The sequence below is a fragment of the Hypanus sabinus genome, chromosome 14, assembly GCF_030144855.1.
Source record: "Hypanus sabinus isolate sHypSab1 chromosome 14, sHypSab1.hap1, whole genome shotgun sequence".
NCBI lineage: Eukaryota > Metazoa > Chordata > Chondrichthyes > Myliobatiformes > Dasyatidae > Hypanus > Hypanus sabinus.
In genome coordinates, this window is record NC_082719.1 from 3,021,625 (window position 1) to 3,037,558 (window position 15,934).

The 15,934-nt window shown below is 41.6% G+C and overlaps 1 protein-coding gene across 1 annotated transcript in view; it reads left to right on the forward strand.

Annotated features, from left to right (window-relative positions):
- The window catches only part of wdfy3 (WD repeat and FYVE domain containing 3), a 354,111-nt gene that overhangs the window by 61,780 nt on the left and 276,397 nt on the right, over window positions 1-15,934 (forward strand). Inside the window, exon 2 of the mRNA XM_059988693.1 lies at window positions 7,752-7,962. Coding sequence (XP_059844676.1) covers window positions 7,783-7,962 — 180 coding nt within the window. The 5' untranslated portion in view covers window positions 7,752-7,782. The remainder of the gene's footprint in view (window positions 1-7,751; window positions 7,963-15,934) is intronic.

Below are 15,934 nucleotides of genomic sequence, written 5' to 3' on the forward strand. Positions count from 1 at the left end.
GAGGGAAATTTTTAACCAGAAGGATAAATTGATATTCATGCCATCAGATTGGCTACCCAGATGGAATATAAGGTGTTGCTCCTCCATCCTGAGGGTGGCCTGGTCTTGGCACAACGTGTCAGAACAGTAATGGGAATCGGAGTTAAAACGTTTGGCCACTGTGAAATATTGCTTTTTGTAATGGTGCAGAGTGCATCTAGATTTGTTTCATAGTTAGCCATCATGTTTGATAGTTTTATATAGTTTTTCTGCTCTTATAAACAAGGGGACGTATGTCTCCATATAAGTGTAAAGCATAAAACGACCATGTTAGGGAAGTTTCCTATTTTAGGGATCATTTGGTAGTTAATCACAGCCTGACAGAAAGGCAATTCATTACACTTTGCTGAAGTAGTTTGCCCCCCTTCTAATTTCAGAACCACATATACCCGTTGCACTAGTGTGCTCATGGCCTTTCCCATGACAGTTATTCTCTGCTCTAATAACATAGATTAAATGGTCAGTTTTCTTATGCCCATAAGGACTGGGGTGAGTACAAGCAAATTAATTCTAAATTTTGTCTTTACATGATCTGTGAAAAAAGAGGATTATCCAAATTATCTGTCAGCTATAAAAATAATAACACCTAATTATTTGAGCTAGGGTTTTTAAATTACACTGGACATCATTTTATTTCTTGTGTTCTAAAGTCATCCATTTATTTCAAAATGCCATGATATGTTCAAGAAAATGTTCATTTCAGTTTACTTCAAAAATTTGGAAAGTTTCTCCAATTGAGATTAAATTCTTCCCCAAGCCATATGCACATCCAAAAGATGTTTATAGTTCTTGTTGCATTGAAGTTTTTGACTGGGGGGTGGAGTTTCAAGATGGCGACGTAAACATCTGCCTTTTAGGCGCTCTTTATTTTTTCAACTATAATCACCCTTTAATCAAATCTTTTCGAATTTAATCATATGAGTTGATACTTTCGATTAACTTTTTTTTCCTAAAACTATATTTGATCTAATTCTGTCAAACTTAAAATGGCTACAAGCAAGAAATCGTCTAAGGAGCCTTTATCTATCGACGCAATTTCTAATCCTCTGGATGCTAAACTTGCAAGTTTGGAAAGCAAGCTGGAAAGTAAAATGGAAAGTAAAGCAACAAGTTTGGAAAGTAAACTGGCAAGTTTGGAAAACAAGCTTACCACGAAAATGTCTGAACTTGAAGGAGTTGTTAGATCGCTTGATAATAAGCTTCAATCGCAGGCATCGGATATTCAGCGGCATGAAGATAAGTTCACGACTCTTGAAAAATTAATTTGTGAAAAAGTACGTACAATTGAAGCGCTGGACAAGAAGATACAATCGACTGTTAAAACAGTAGATCAGTATAAGTTTAAAATTACTGATCTCGAAAACCGATCTCGCAGACAGAACTTGCGAATCATCGGGTTTCCCGAAAAAGTTGAGTCCGGTGATTTAACTGAATTTTTCTCTAAATTACTGTGGGAAATTTTCGGTGGTGAAGGTTTGCAAGCTAAACCTGTTATCGACCGCGCTCACAGAGCTGCGAGATTTTCGGCTGTGTCTGGTAAACCACGAGCGGTGATTGTTCGCCTTCATTATCCTCGGGAGAAAGAGCTTTTAATTCGATTAGCTCGTAAAAAAGGTATGATTTCTTACAACACCAACACATTTCGTATTGTTGAAGATTATTCGTTCGAAGTAATGAGAGCGAGAATCGCTTTTAAACCACTGATGGCAGAGATTCACTCGATTGGACGATGCCATTTCATTTTAAGTTTTAACCTATGAAGCTGGGTTATAACTTCTTATCCTGATCTACGGGTCTGGTTTTTTTTTACTATCATCATTGTTTATAGATGTTCTTTTTAATTTTTATAATATCTTTTTTTTATTCTTTTTTCTGTTTCGGATATATATGTTTATATTTTGTAATAATGATATACTTTTTTTTCAAGATGTCGTTTCTTTTTCCCGTAAGTGTTTTCTGTAAGCATTTATTTGTTTGCCTGTACTTAGAAATGGGACGAATGTTTTGGATTTTTTGGTCTTTTTTTTATATATTATAGTGTCTATTAAATCCCTTTTTTAATCCTATTTTGATAACTTTTTTTTAATTAAATTTCTTTTAATAGATTGCTGAACTTACATTTGTATTTAGTAATATGGCTTTTCAAAATGTCGTTTCTTCTTCCCATAAGCCTTTGCTTATGAAACGTCATCTTTCTTGTATTTGAATATGGAATTTTTTTTTAAAGGTATATTACACTTTTAAATTTTAATGTTTATACTTTTTTTATTAATGATTGTTTGTTTTATTATATTAGTTTTTTCATTCTGACTGATATATATATATATTTTTCGCAACCCTATATTTAAATCTGGGTGTTACATAGTTTTTTTTAAATCTTTTTATGGAGCTGCCATCTTGAAATGGGGGTAATGTTAGTATTAGATTATGCGCCTGCCGCTTGGCCTTCTTTCAAAGGGTGGGGGGAGGGGGTAGGGATCTTTTTTCACGCTTTTGATTTTTATTTTTTTGCTTTTAGTCTACGGGCCGACTTTAAATTATTAATATTGTTGAGGTGTCATGTTCTCCGGTTGCTCCTGAATCAATTTTCCTTCTTCCTGAATTATGGGTTATGTGTCTTTTTAACCTTTTATGATATACACAACTAATATTGGCATGATGGATAAATCTATTAACTTTATCTCTTGGAATACTAATGGTTTAAATCATCCGATTAAACGTAAAAAAATAATGAAAGTATTCCATAGATTGAACGCTAATATTATTTTTGCACAGGAGACCCATATTAGGAGGGAGGATAATCAGCGTTTTTTTAGGTTCTGGAAGGGTCAACAATTTGACTCGAATTGTACCGCCAAAATTAGGGGTGTGTCTATTTTTATAGACCCCTCAATTTCGTTTACACATCATGAAATTATTTCTGATCCACAGGGCAGATTTTTGTTGATAACTGGATCACTTTTTAATCGAAAAGTCGTTCTAGTTAATATTTATGCTCCAAATTTTGATTGCCCTGAATTTTTTAAACGTTTATTTACTTCCCTTCCTAATCTAAATGAATATATGTTGATAATGGGTGGAGATTTTAATTGTTGTTTGAATCCTTCGATGGATAGATCTAAACCTATCCGTACTCTTCCAAATAGATCAGCCTCACTTATTAATTCTTTTATGGTTGATTCGGGAATCACTGAAATATGGCGGTTTTTGAACCCTAAAGATAAAGAATTTTCATTTTTTTCACATGTATATCATAGCTATTCTAGAATTGACTATTTTCTTATTGATCATCGGTTATTAACGGATGTTATTGATTGTAAATATGATTCTATTACTATTTCGGATCATGCACCTTTGAAGTTATCTATTAAGATTTCGGACTTTTCCAATAATATTAGATCTTGGAGACTTAATGCTACTTTGCTTCAAGACCCAGAATTTATCACCTACATAAAACAGCAAATTGACTTGTTTTTCTCAACAAACTATACTGAAGAAATCGACAGAGGAATACTTTGGGATTCTTTTAAGGCTTTTATCCATGGACAAATTATCTCATATTCCGTTGGTAAAAGAAAACAAAGATATTTAGATATTGCTTTATTAGTGGATAAAATTAAGGAAATTGATAAGATTTATTCAGTGACTCCTACCAAAGAACTTTATAAGAAGAGAGTTGAACTTCAAATGGAACATAGTTTACTATTATCTTCTTCAATTGAAAATCAATTAATTAGGACCAGGGCTCAATTCTATATTCATAGTGATCGAACTGGTAAACTGTTAGCTAATCAATTAAAAGCTTTTTCGACTAAGCGACAAATTATTAAAATTCGTAAACAAGACGGTAATTTAACTACTGATCATAAAGAAATCAATAACACTTTTCAAGATTTTTATAAATCTTTATATCAATCAGAATTTGATGGTGACCTGTCCATGATGGATAATTTTTTTAACAATTTGAATATTCCTAAACTGATAGATGAAGATCGTAGCTTGTTAGATGCTCCTATCTCTATGGCCGAAATAGGCGAGGCTATCTCATCAATGAATTCAGGGAAAGCTCCTGGCCCTGATGGTTATATTGTAGAATTTTTTAAAACTTTTTCTTCTTTGCTTTCCCCTTGGTTATGTGAAATCTTTAATGATGTGTTTGCTAAGAAGAGATTACCTCAATCTTTTTATGAAGCTACTATCTCTCTAATTCTTAAAAAAGATAAAGATCCTACTTTATGTGCATCTTATCGCCCTATATCATTATTAAATGTAGATTCTAAGATTCTTACAAAAATTTTAGCCATTAGATTAGAAAAGGTTATTCAGATTATTTCAGAAGATCAAACTGGTTTCATTAGGAATCGGTATTCCTTTTTTAATGTTAGAAAATTGATTAATATAATTTATACTTCATCACCCACAATCTCAGAATGTGTTATCTCATTAGATGCTGAAAAAGCTTTTGATAGAGTTGAATGGACATACTTATTCAATACATTGAGAAATTTTAATTTTAGTCCCAACTTCATATCATGGATTAAATTAATATATTATAAACCTGTTGCTTCTGTTCTTACAAATAATTATAGATCCTCTTTTTTTCAATTATCTCGTGGTACGAGACAAGGTTGTCCCTTAAGTCCTTTATTATTTAATATCGCATTAGAACCTTTAGCCATTGCTATTCGTGAATCTCGTAATATTTTTGGTATTACCGGTAATGAGAAGTTATACAAATTATCACTTTATGCTGATGACTTGCTGTTATATATTTCTGATCCTGACAGGTCTATTCCCGCTATTTTATCCTTGTTGGCTCAATTTGGTAGCTTTTCTGGTTATAAACTAAACTTGGATAAGAGTGAATTATTTCCCTTAAACGCACAAACTTTATTGAATGACAGGATACCATTTAAAGTTGTTACTGATAACTTTATCTATTTAGGTATAAAAATTACCAAGAAATATAAAGATTTATTTAGACTGATTTTTTTACCTATGCTTCATCAAATTCAACAACTTACTACAAGATGGTCTCCCTTATTCCTATCATTAATTGGTCGGATTAATGCTATTAAAATGATGATTTTACCGAAATTTTTATACTTATTTCAAGCCTTACCAATTTTTATTCCTAAATCTTTTTTTGATAACATTGATTCAAAAATTTCCTCATTTGTGTGGCAAAATAAAAACCCCAGGTTAAGTAAAAAGCAATTACAAAAATCTAAAAAAGATGGTGGTTTAGCTTTACCTAACTTTAGATTTTACTATTGGGCGAATAATATTCGTAACTTAATGTATTGGAAATTAGATTTGGATTCACCACTGTGCCCGCAGTGGGTAAATTTGGAATGTAACGAGGTAAAGGGATATTCTCTATTCTCTGTTCTTGGTTCTTTTCTTCCTGCTGATTTAGTTAAATTCAATAAACAGATATCTAATCCTGTTATCAAACATACATTACGAATTTGGTTTCAATTTCGTAAGTTTTTTACTCTGAAAAACTTTGTTCTTGATAGCCCTATCTTACTTAATTTTTTTTTTCAAACCTTCCTGGACAGATCAAGCTTTTAGCATATGGAAAAGGAAAGGTATAAAATGTTTTCGTGATCTTTTTTTTGAAGGTACTTTGATGTCCTTTGACCAACTTTCCAACAAATTTAAATTACCTAAATCTAATTTTTTCAGATATCTACAAATCAGAAATTTCTTACATAAAGTTCTACCATCTTTTCCCAATTCAACTTCAGTGGATTTCTCAGATTTGATTTTTACCTTAAACCCTTGTCAGAAGGGATTAGTAGCTTTTATTTATAATATGATTATGAAGATACAACCAGAAATATCAGATAGAATTAAACAAGAATGGGAAAAAGAACTTCGATATAATATTTCAACAGATAAATGGGAAAAAATTTTACAAATGGTTAATTCCTCTTCTATATGTGCTAAACATGCTTTAATACAATTTAAAATTGTACATAGAGCTTATATGTCTAAAGATAAGCTTCCTCGATTCTACTCTTATATTAACCCTCAATGTGACAGGTGTCATCTAGAAGTGGCTTCATTGACCCACATGTTTTGGTCATGTCCCACTTTACATAACTATTGGAAGGACATATTTGTTGCCATTTCCTCAATTTGGAATATCGATTTACAACCTCATTTTATTACTGCAATTTTTGGTATACCAAATGAGGATGGTATTCAGTTTTCCCCTTCAATCAGACAAATGATTGCTTTTGTAACATTAATGGCCAGAAGGTCCATATTACAAAACTGGAAAGAAGTAAATCCTCCTACCACGTCTCAGTGGCTTTCCCAAACTATTTCATATCTAAGTTTGGAAAAAATTAGAAGCACTATTTTTGACTCATCAGTCAAATCTGAAGAAACTTGGGGACCGTTTATTCGACATTTTCATATGAATTAATCTGACCTTTTCCAGACCTTCTTTCTGCTTATTCTTGTTCAGGTATGGAGTTCCGGAGTTTTTTTGACACTATCACATACTTATAAACTGTTACTATTGCCCATGTTAGTTTAGTTTAGTGTTTTTTTTTCAATATACATTTTCTTTTACTTATTTTCAATTTTTTTTTTCGTTTTTGATGATTATTTTGGGTTTTTTTTCATATATAGTTATACAGACTTGATTGATTAATGTACTTTTTTCTGTTGATGTTTAATAGGATATTATTATCTTATTACCAATGTAATTTCAAGTCTATTGTATTCATAACCTATTCATTATTATGTTATGTTTTTCTTTATATATATATACATGAAACTCAATAAAAAGATTGAAAAAGAAAGAAGTTTTTGACTGACATGTGTTTGTATATGGATAAGGTGCTAGTGGGGGTGGGGAGAGAAAATGGAGTTGGGTATTGAGATATTGTTTGAGGGATGAGGGCTAGTCCCGTTACTATGCACTGTGGCCACTTTATTAGGTACATCCGTACACTACATTAATGCAAGTATCTAATCAGCCAATCATGTGGCAGGAATTCAATACATAAAAGCATGCAGACATGGTCAAGGGGTTCAGTTGTTGTTCAGATCAGACATTAGAAAGAGGAAAAAATGTGATCTAAGTGATTTTGACCATGGAATGATTGTTGGTGCCAGACAGGATGGTTTGAGTATCTCAGAAACTGATTTTTCATGTACAACAATCTCTAGAGTTTATAGTGAATGATGCAAGGCACAGTATACATCCAGTGAGTCGCAGTTCTGTGGGTAAATAGCAGCTTATTAATGAGAGACATTAAAGGAGAATGGCCAGACTGGTTCAAACCAACAGGAAGGTCAATATCAACTTACAAAGAATATCTGATGAACTTTGAAGCAGAATATTTTTGTTGTCAGTATTTTCACTATCTGTATCTATATTTTCTAAAAGTCAGTTTTCAAATCTTAGTGAACATGATGTGCCTATTGCTCTTGAAATGATTATTTGACTTTGATAGAATGCTGTGTCATTCTTGCACCATTGTGGAAAAATATGATTAGCTTCACAAATATTGTTTTGAATTCAAAATTGTTTTGAAATCCTTTCATGGAAGAATCTATTTAGGAAATCATAATATAAAGTTGCTGCTGTGACTACCTAAAGGTGAATAAATTCCTTTGGGCATGGTGTGCTTACTGTGTAAATGGTGCCATACCTCAGTTTCATTAACGTTCAAACTCTTATTCAACAGGATCGTTCGTGATTTCAGGAAAGAAGGGAAAATGAACATGGTGAAGAGAATCATGGGCCGTCCACGGCAGGAGGAGTGTAGTCCCCAGGATAATGCACTTGGTTTAATGCACTTGCGTCGTCTGTTCATGGAACTCTGTCATTCACCTCGGCATATGACGCAGAAAGAACAGGAAGAGAAGCTGTACATGATGCTACCAGTTTTCAACAGAGTGAGTATAGGGATCCAAATGGTACAAGTAGTGGGAAGTAATGATAGCTATTTATTCTCAAATTGTAACCTAATGCAGAATTGAAAGATAATTGAATAAATGTGGAAACTGATTTGTTGGGACAATGTAATCATGTCTTGGTTTAAATTTCCTAGTTATGCTTCTACTAAATTGATTTGTACACTGTTCAAGGCTTTATTAATGATATAGCAGGATTTACACAAATTTGGGTTGATTTTCCTTTCTTAGGTGTAACTGCTTTTGTTAAGTTCTATAAATATCAGTATTATTATTGATGACTACATTTAGAAATTTATGCTGCACTGTTTATATATGCTAGTATACCAGTTATTTTCTTTTCTTTTAGATGCCTAGAGAAAATTTTGCTTTTTAATAGCAGTATTTATGCATTAACGTTTTGAAGACAGTATATTTGAAAGTTGCATAATTATGTAGATGTTCTGTAGAAAACCTTGTACATAAACTTACGACAAAAAAACTTGTTTTTAAATAAGTTTAATGTTTTCAGAAAATGTCAGAAGCTAGAAATCTCCAGCACTGATATTTTTGATTTTCATTGTCGGTGTTATCTTGCTTTGAATCAAACTTGATGTGTTGTCTATGATTGTGAGTTAAAATAGTAATCAATTGATATTATTGCAAGGTTCCCACATCAGCAGTAAAGAGAATTTGGTGATTCCTCCTGTATGTTGTTATTGGTAGCTAACCAGGATCCATAGGAAACCTTTTGAATAGTGTCAAATTGTAGCGGTGTGCTACACGCAGCGCTAAAATTACGACACGGAGTCGGTAACTGCAGTCGAAGGAAAAAACTTTATTCGAAAACTTCAGCCTCACTTTTAAGCCTCTGTCAACCGGCCCCCCATGGCGAAGAGGCTCCAAAGCTCTGTGCTCGCAAACCCCCGTAGGCTATCTAATTGTGAGTCGGTTCGCATACGCTAGGAAATGAGCCGCCACATAACCCCCCCCCAGAACCGGCGATACACCCCCCAATGTCCACAGCCTGGGCCAGAACCTGCTTGGGAGGTCGGCCTCTGCGCCGAGGCGCCGGAAACTCGGCCGGTTGCGCCAGGTCCACATGGGCCGGCTTGAGGCGGTCCACCGTGAAAACCTCCTCCTTCCCCCCAACGTCCAGCACGAACGTGGACCCGTTGTTCCGGAGCACCGTAAACGGCCCCTCGTATGGCCGCTGCAGCGGTGGCCGATGCCCGCCCCTTCGTACAAACACAAACTTATAGTTCCGTAGGTCTTTGGGTACGCAGGTCGGGTGCCGCCCATGCTGTGAAGTGGGTATGGGGGCCAGGTTACCGAGCTTCTCGCGAAGTCTGCCCAGGACTGCAGCGGGTTCTTCCTCTTGCCCCCTCGGGGCTGGTAGGAACTCCCCGGGGACGGCCAGGGGCGCGCCGTATACCAACTCGGCCGACGAGGCGTGCAGGTCGTCCTTGGGCGCTGTGCGGATGCCGAGAAGGACCCAGGGAAGCTCGTCCGCCCAGTTGGCTCCTCGCAGGCGGGCCATGAGGGCCGACTTCAGGTGACAGTGGAAACGCTCCACTAGCCCGTTCGACTGTGGGTGGTAGGCAGTGGTGTGGTGCAGCTGAGTCCCCAAAAGGCTGGCCATAGCTGACCACAGGCTGGAGGTGAACTGGGCGCCTCTGTCGGAGGTAATGTGGGCTGGTACACCAAAGCGGGATATCCAGGTGGCGATCAGGGCTCGGGCGCAAGATTCGGAGGTGGTGTCGGTGAGCGGGACCGCCTCTGGCCATCTTGTGAACCGGTCCACGATAGTCAGGAGGTAACGCGCTCCGCGCGACACTGGCAGGGGGCCCATGATATCCACATGAATGTGGTCGAAACGCCGGTGGGCGGGATGGAACTGCTGCGGTGGGGCTTTGGTGTGCCGCTGAACCTTGGCCGTCTGGCAGTGCATGCACGTCCTGGCCCATTCACTGACCTGTTTGCGGAGTCCGTGCCAAACGAACCTGCTGGAAACCATCCGGACAGTTGTCCGGATGGAGGGATGCGCCAAGTTATGAATGGAGTCGAAAACACGTCGCCGCCAGGCTGCGGGGACGACCGGACGGGGCTGGCTGGTGGCGACGTCACAGAGTAGGGTCCTCTCACCTGGGCCCACGGGGAGGTCCTGGAGCTGCAAACCAGAGACTGCAGTCCTGTAACTCGGAATCTCCTCATCTACCTGCTGTGCCTCTGCCAGTGCCTCAAAGTCTACCCCTTGGGAAAGGGCATGAACGGTAGGGCGAGAGAGCGCATCCGCCACAACATTGTCCTTACCCGAGACGTGCCGGACATCCGTTGTGTATTCAGAGATGTAGGACAGGTGGCGTTGCTGGCGGGATGACCAGGGGTCGGATGCTTTCGTAAACGCAAAGGTAAGCGGTTTGTGGTCCGTGAACGCGGTGAAGGGCCGACCTTCTAGGAAGTACCTGAAATGCCGGATTGCCAGGTAGAGCGCCAACAGTTCCCGGTCAAAAGCACTGTACTTGAGCTCGGGTGGCCGCAGGTGTTTGCTGAAAAACGCCAGGGGTTGCCAGCGACCTGCGATGAGCTGCTCCAGCACCCCACCGACTGCCGTGTTTGATGCGTCCACTGTGAGGGCGGTAGGGGTGTCCATTCTGGGATGTACTAGCATTGCGGCGTCAGCCAAAGCTTCCTTCGTTTGAACGAAAGCGGCGGCGGACTCCTCGTCCCAGGTAATGTCCTTGCTCGGACCCGACATCAGGGCGAACAGGGGGCGCATGATCTGGGCAGCTGAAGGCAGGAAGCGGCGGTAGAAATTGACCATACCTACGAATTCCTGAAGGCCTTTGATCGTGGTGGGTCGGGGGAAGTGGCGGACTGCATCTACCTTAGCGGGCAGAGGGGTTGCCCCGTCTTTAGTAATCCTGTGGCCCAGGAAGTCAATGGTATCAAGTCCGAACTGGCATTTGGCAGGGTTGATTGTAAGACCGTACTCACTCAGTCGGGCGCAGAGTTGACGGAGGTGGGACAGATGCTCCTGACGACTGCCGCTGGCTATGAGGATGTCATCCAAATAGATGAACGCGAAGTCCAGGTCCCGTCCCACCGCGTCCATTAACCGCTGGAACGTCTGTGCGGCATTCTTCAGGCCGAACGGCATGCGGAGGAACTCGAAGAGGCCAAACGGGGTGATGAGAGCCGTCTTGGGGACGTCGTCAGGATGCATCGGGATTTGATGGTACCCTCGGACAAGGTCGACCTTGGAGAAGATCCGGGCGCCGTGCAGGTTTGCCGCAAAGTCCTGAATTTGCGGCACAGGGTAGCGGTCCGGTGTGGTAGCCTCGTTCAGCCTGCGGTAGTCGCCGCACGGTCTCCAGCCCCCCGTCGCTTTGGGCACCATGTGCAGGGGGGAAGCCCAGGGGCTGTCGGACCGCCGGATGATCCCCAATTCCTCCATTCTCTGGAACTCCTCCTTCGCCAGTCGGAGCTTGTCCGGGGGAAGCCGCCGAGCACGGGCATGGAGGGGTGGTCCCTGTGTCGGGATGTGGTGCTGTACGCCGTGCCTGGGCATGGCTGCTGTGAACTGCGGTGCCAGAACCGATGGGAACTCCGCCAGGACCCTGGTGAAGTCGTTGTCGGACAGCGTGATGGAGCCGAGGTGAGGGGCTGGCAACTGGGCCGCGCCCAGGGAGAACGTCTGAAAGGTCTCGGCGTGTACCAGTCTCTTCCTGGGCAGGTCAACCAGCAGGCTGTGAGCTCGCAAAAAATCCGCACCCAGAAGCGGTTGGGCTACGGCGGCCAGTGTGAAGTCCCACGTGAACTGGCTGGGGCCGAACAGTAGCTGCACCTGACGGGTGCCATAGGTCCTTACTGTGCTGCCATTCACGGCCCTCAGGGGGGGACCCGGTGCCCTGCTGCGGGTGTCGTAACTTGTCGGAGGTAAAACGCTGATCTCAGCCCCAGTATCGACCAAAAACCGGCGTCCCGACCTTCTATCCCACACATACAGGAGGCTATCCCGATGGCCAGCCGCCGTAGCCATCAGCGGCGGCTGGCCCTGGCGTTTCCCGGGAACTTGCAGGGTGGGCGACAACGGCGGGCTTCTGCGCCCCACCGCTGGTGGTAGAAGCACCAGTGGTCATTGGGCCGGGGGTTAGTGGGCTCTGCGGCCGGGCCTGGACTGGTTTGCTGCCGGGAGCGTGGCTGGGAGATCTGTGCGATGGACGCCCCGCTCACCTTTTTGGCGTTCCACAGCAAGTCCGCCCGGGCTGCCACCTTCCGGGGGTCACTGAAATCCGCGTCGGACAGCAGCAGGCGTATGTCCTCGGGCAGCTGCTCCAGGAATGCCTGCTCAAACATGAGGCCTGTGTGTCCCTCGGCCAGAGACAACATCTCATTCATTAAAGCCGATGGAGGTCTGTCGCCCAAGCCATCCAGGTGCAGTAAACGGGCAGCCCGCTCGCGCCGTGAGAGTCCGAAAGTCCTGAGGAGCAGGGCTTTGAATTCCATGTACTTGCCGTCTGCCGGGGGCGACTGTACGAACTCCGCGACCCGGGCAGCTGTGTCCTGGTCGAGGGAGCCCACCACGTAGTAGTAGCGGGTGTCTTCTGAGGTGATCCGGCGAACGTGGAATTGGGCTTCGGCTTGCTGGAACCATAGGTCCGGGCGCTGTGTCCAGAAACCCGGCAGTTTCAACGAAACCGCATAAACAGAGGCGGCGTCGGTCATTTCTGGTCCAAAAATCGTTTGGACCGTCGGGGTCACCAATTGTAGCGGTGTGCTACAAGCAGCGCTAAAATTACGACACGGAGTCGGTAACTGCAGTCGAAGGAAAAAACTTTATTCGAAAACTTCAGCCTCACTTTTAAGCCTCTGTCAACCGGCCCCCCATGGCGAAGAGGCTCCAAAGCTCTGTGCTCGCAAACCCCCGTAGGCTATCTAATTGTGAGTCGGTTCGCATACGCTAGGAAATGAGCCGCCACAAAATGATCTTTTCTGTCCATATCAGTGGCTAGACATGGCCCTAAATTGGCAAACAAGGTAATCTTTCCCTCAACTAAGTATAAGTACTGAAATGTTAACCACTTATAAAAATCATTTTTTTAGCAATGTTTGATTGCATCTCTGACAAAAAAGCTTGAGTGCCTTCATTGAACAATGGTTATCACAGGAATTTTATGTACCGTAGATTCTGGACTACAGAGCACACCTGATTAAAAGCCGCACGCTCTAATTTTAGAAAGAAAATCAATTTTGTACTTGTACAGGCCGCACCGGATTTTAAGCCGCAGGTGTCCCACGTTGTAATATGAGATATTGACACAGAAATTACACGTGAGGATTTTTTAACTTTTAATTAAATCGGTATGGTAACATAAACAAATACATATTGCAGATGCTTTTTTTCGAACAGTGCCTGTAACACAGCTACTTTTAAATAAACATACGTATCGGTAACACACAAATTACGTTGCATATACTTTTTTACTGAACAGTGCACGAACAACATTCCAATATCTCCTAACGACTGGTAAAAAAAAATATATATACTGCAGCCTACCAGGAAAAGTTATTGATCGCCTTCTTCATCTTCCTCCTGCGCACTAAAACCATCAAAGTCCTCTTCTTCAGTGTCCGAATTGAACAACCTCAGGATCTCGTCACTCACTTCAGTCTCTTCGTTGTCGCTCTCACTTGAGCGCACGCGGTCCTCTTCATCACGCAGCAGTCCAGCCTTTCGAAACCCGTTGGTGATGGTGGATGTTGTGACACGGCTCCACGCATTTAGGATCCACTGGCAGACTTGAGTTAAAGATGCTCTTCGTATGCGTCCTGTTTTGGTAAAGGATTTCTCGCCGCTCGTCATCCAAGCCTCCCACTCAACACTCTTTAAATGCCCGGTTCACGCTGATGTCCAGTGGCTGCAAATACTTCGTGGTGCCCCCAGGAATCACAGCTGGAATTGAGTTTGTACTCTTGATGGCAGCTTTCACTGAACTTTCATTGTCAGCCGCTTAAAAATCACCATCGGTGGAAGCTTTAGTCCGGATGCTGTGCAGCTCAGAACACAAGTAAAATGCGTTCTCTCATGGCCACTTGTTTTCAGTGTGATGGACGAGTCACCTTTTTTATTAACAGTCCGAGTGAGAGGCAGGTCAAACGTCAAAGGTACTTCATCCATATTTATGATATCATCTGGCCCGATGGAATTCTCCGCTATCTTTGTTTGAGTGAATGTGCGGAAGTTAGCAAGTTGTTCCTCGTGGTCGGGAGGGAGCTGCTGACACAGACAGGCCTTTTCGTCTCATAAATCTAAAACACCACGATGGCCCACCTCTAAAATCTTCGATTTTCATTTTGGTGGCGATTGCTTTAGCCTTCAGTCTGATCTGCACGGTGGAAACACCGCGGCCGCCTGCTCTCTGTGTGTTAACCCAGTCTTCAAGAAAGTTTTCAAGTTCGGGCCATCTGCTATGAAAGCTCTGAAAGCTTTTGTCGTCTTTTTGCATTGACTCAGTTCTTAACGCTGGGGTCTCCACCGTCTCACGATAGATTCATTTATGCCAAGATTATGTGCAGCAGCTCGATTTCCTTCTTCAACTGCCAGATTGATCGCCTTTAACTTAAAAGCTGCATCATATGCTTTTCTTCGAGTGTTTTCCATGTTGATGAGGGTGAGTACAAATGACTGATTTACAATAATTTAATTGTGAAAGTGCGCCTGATTTATCGTACAATTTCATTGGACCTCTGTGAACTACTCATCAATTTTATTGGTCTACTGTTACGAGGCAAAATGTTTTTGGCGGCATGAAAAAAAAACATGCATTAGCCGCACTGTAGTATAGGCCGCAGTGTTGCCGCAGTGTTCAAAGCGTGGGAAAAAAATAGCGGCTTATAGTCCAGAATTTACGGTATTTTAAAATTTAATCTTAAAGACTCATTCTGATAGGAGTGAAAACTGTTGTAATTTCCCACTGCACTTGATTTTGTGCATAAGACCAGATTTAGAGAAGTCTCAGATATAATGACCTTTACTTTCTGAATTTGCTGATCTCAATAAGCCAGCATTTGGACTGAATTAAGATGAGTTGGCTAGATTATGCAACTAAAAAAGAATCTTGAGTTTCCATTGCTCTCAGACCCTGCATAGTGCTGTTTTGTTACAACGCGGTTATTGAATTCTTTATTGAAATTTTTTAAAATAACAAAAATTCATTCTAAACAACACTTAAAAACTTCTCAAGAGTGGCCACCATTTCAGTGAACATTCAATCAGCCAACAAGAGCGCTTGACATAAGCTCTGAGCCACTCACAGCCAATCACGTATTAGTTTACGCTCTGCCTCCCCTGCACGTGTAAACGTTTTTGCTCCCTTGGCACTTTATTCGATTTTGTTTTCACCCATAATGTCTGGAAAATGGCTTGCAATTTTCCGTGAGGTTAGTACATCTAAGATGCCTAGGGAAAGCATTAGCATGGATGTGAAACTGCAAGCGATATGGCGCTTGAAAGCTGGTGAGTGTCAGGTTGATGTTGGCGTTTCTTTGAAATTTGCAATGTTGATCTATAATGACCCTGACTGAGAGCGAAGCAATAAGACAAAGCGAGGTGTTCTCTCCATGATCCCCTGCTACTGAGAATTGCTTCATGAGAGGAAACTTAAGAAAAGACAGTCAAATCTCGATGCCTACATGAAGAAGAAGCCAAAGTTAGAGTAGCATCCATAGCTAAGATCCCCCCCAAGATGTAACCAATGTCTACTTCCTTCTGCTGCTGCTCCACTGATACCAAAACTCTGTGAATCTTGGATGATTAGTGCTGGCAACTGAGATCACCAAACAAATCCTGGAATTCATTAGCATCCATCAATTCACAATTACTGGTAGCTACAAACAAACCCTGTTAATGCTGAGGGTGCATTCCTTGAAGGTAGAACTCTATGTAAATCAGCGCAATGCAGAATCATTATAA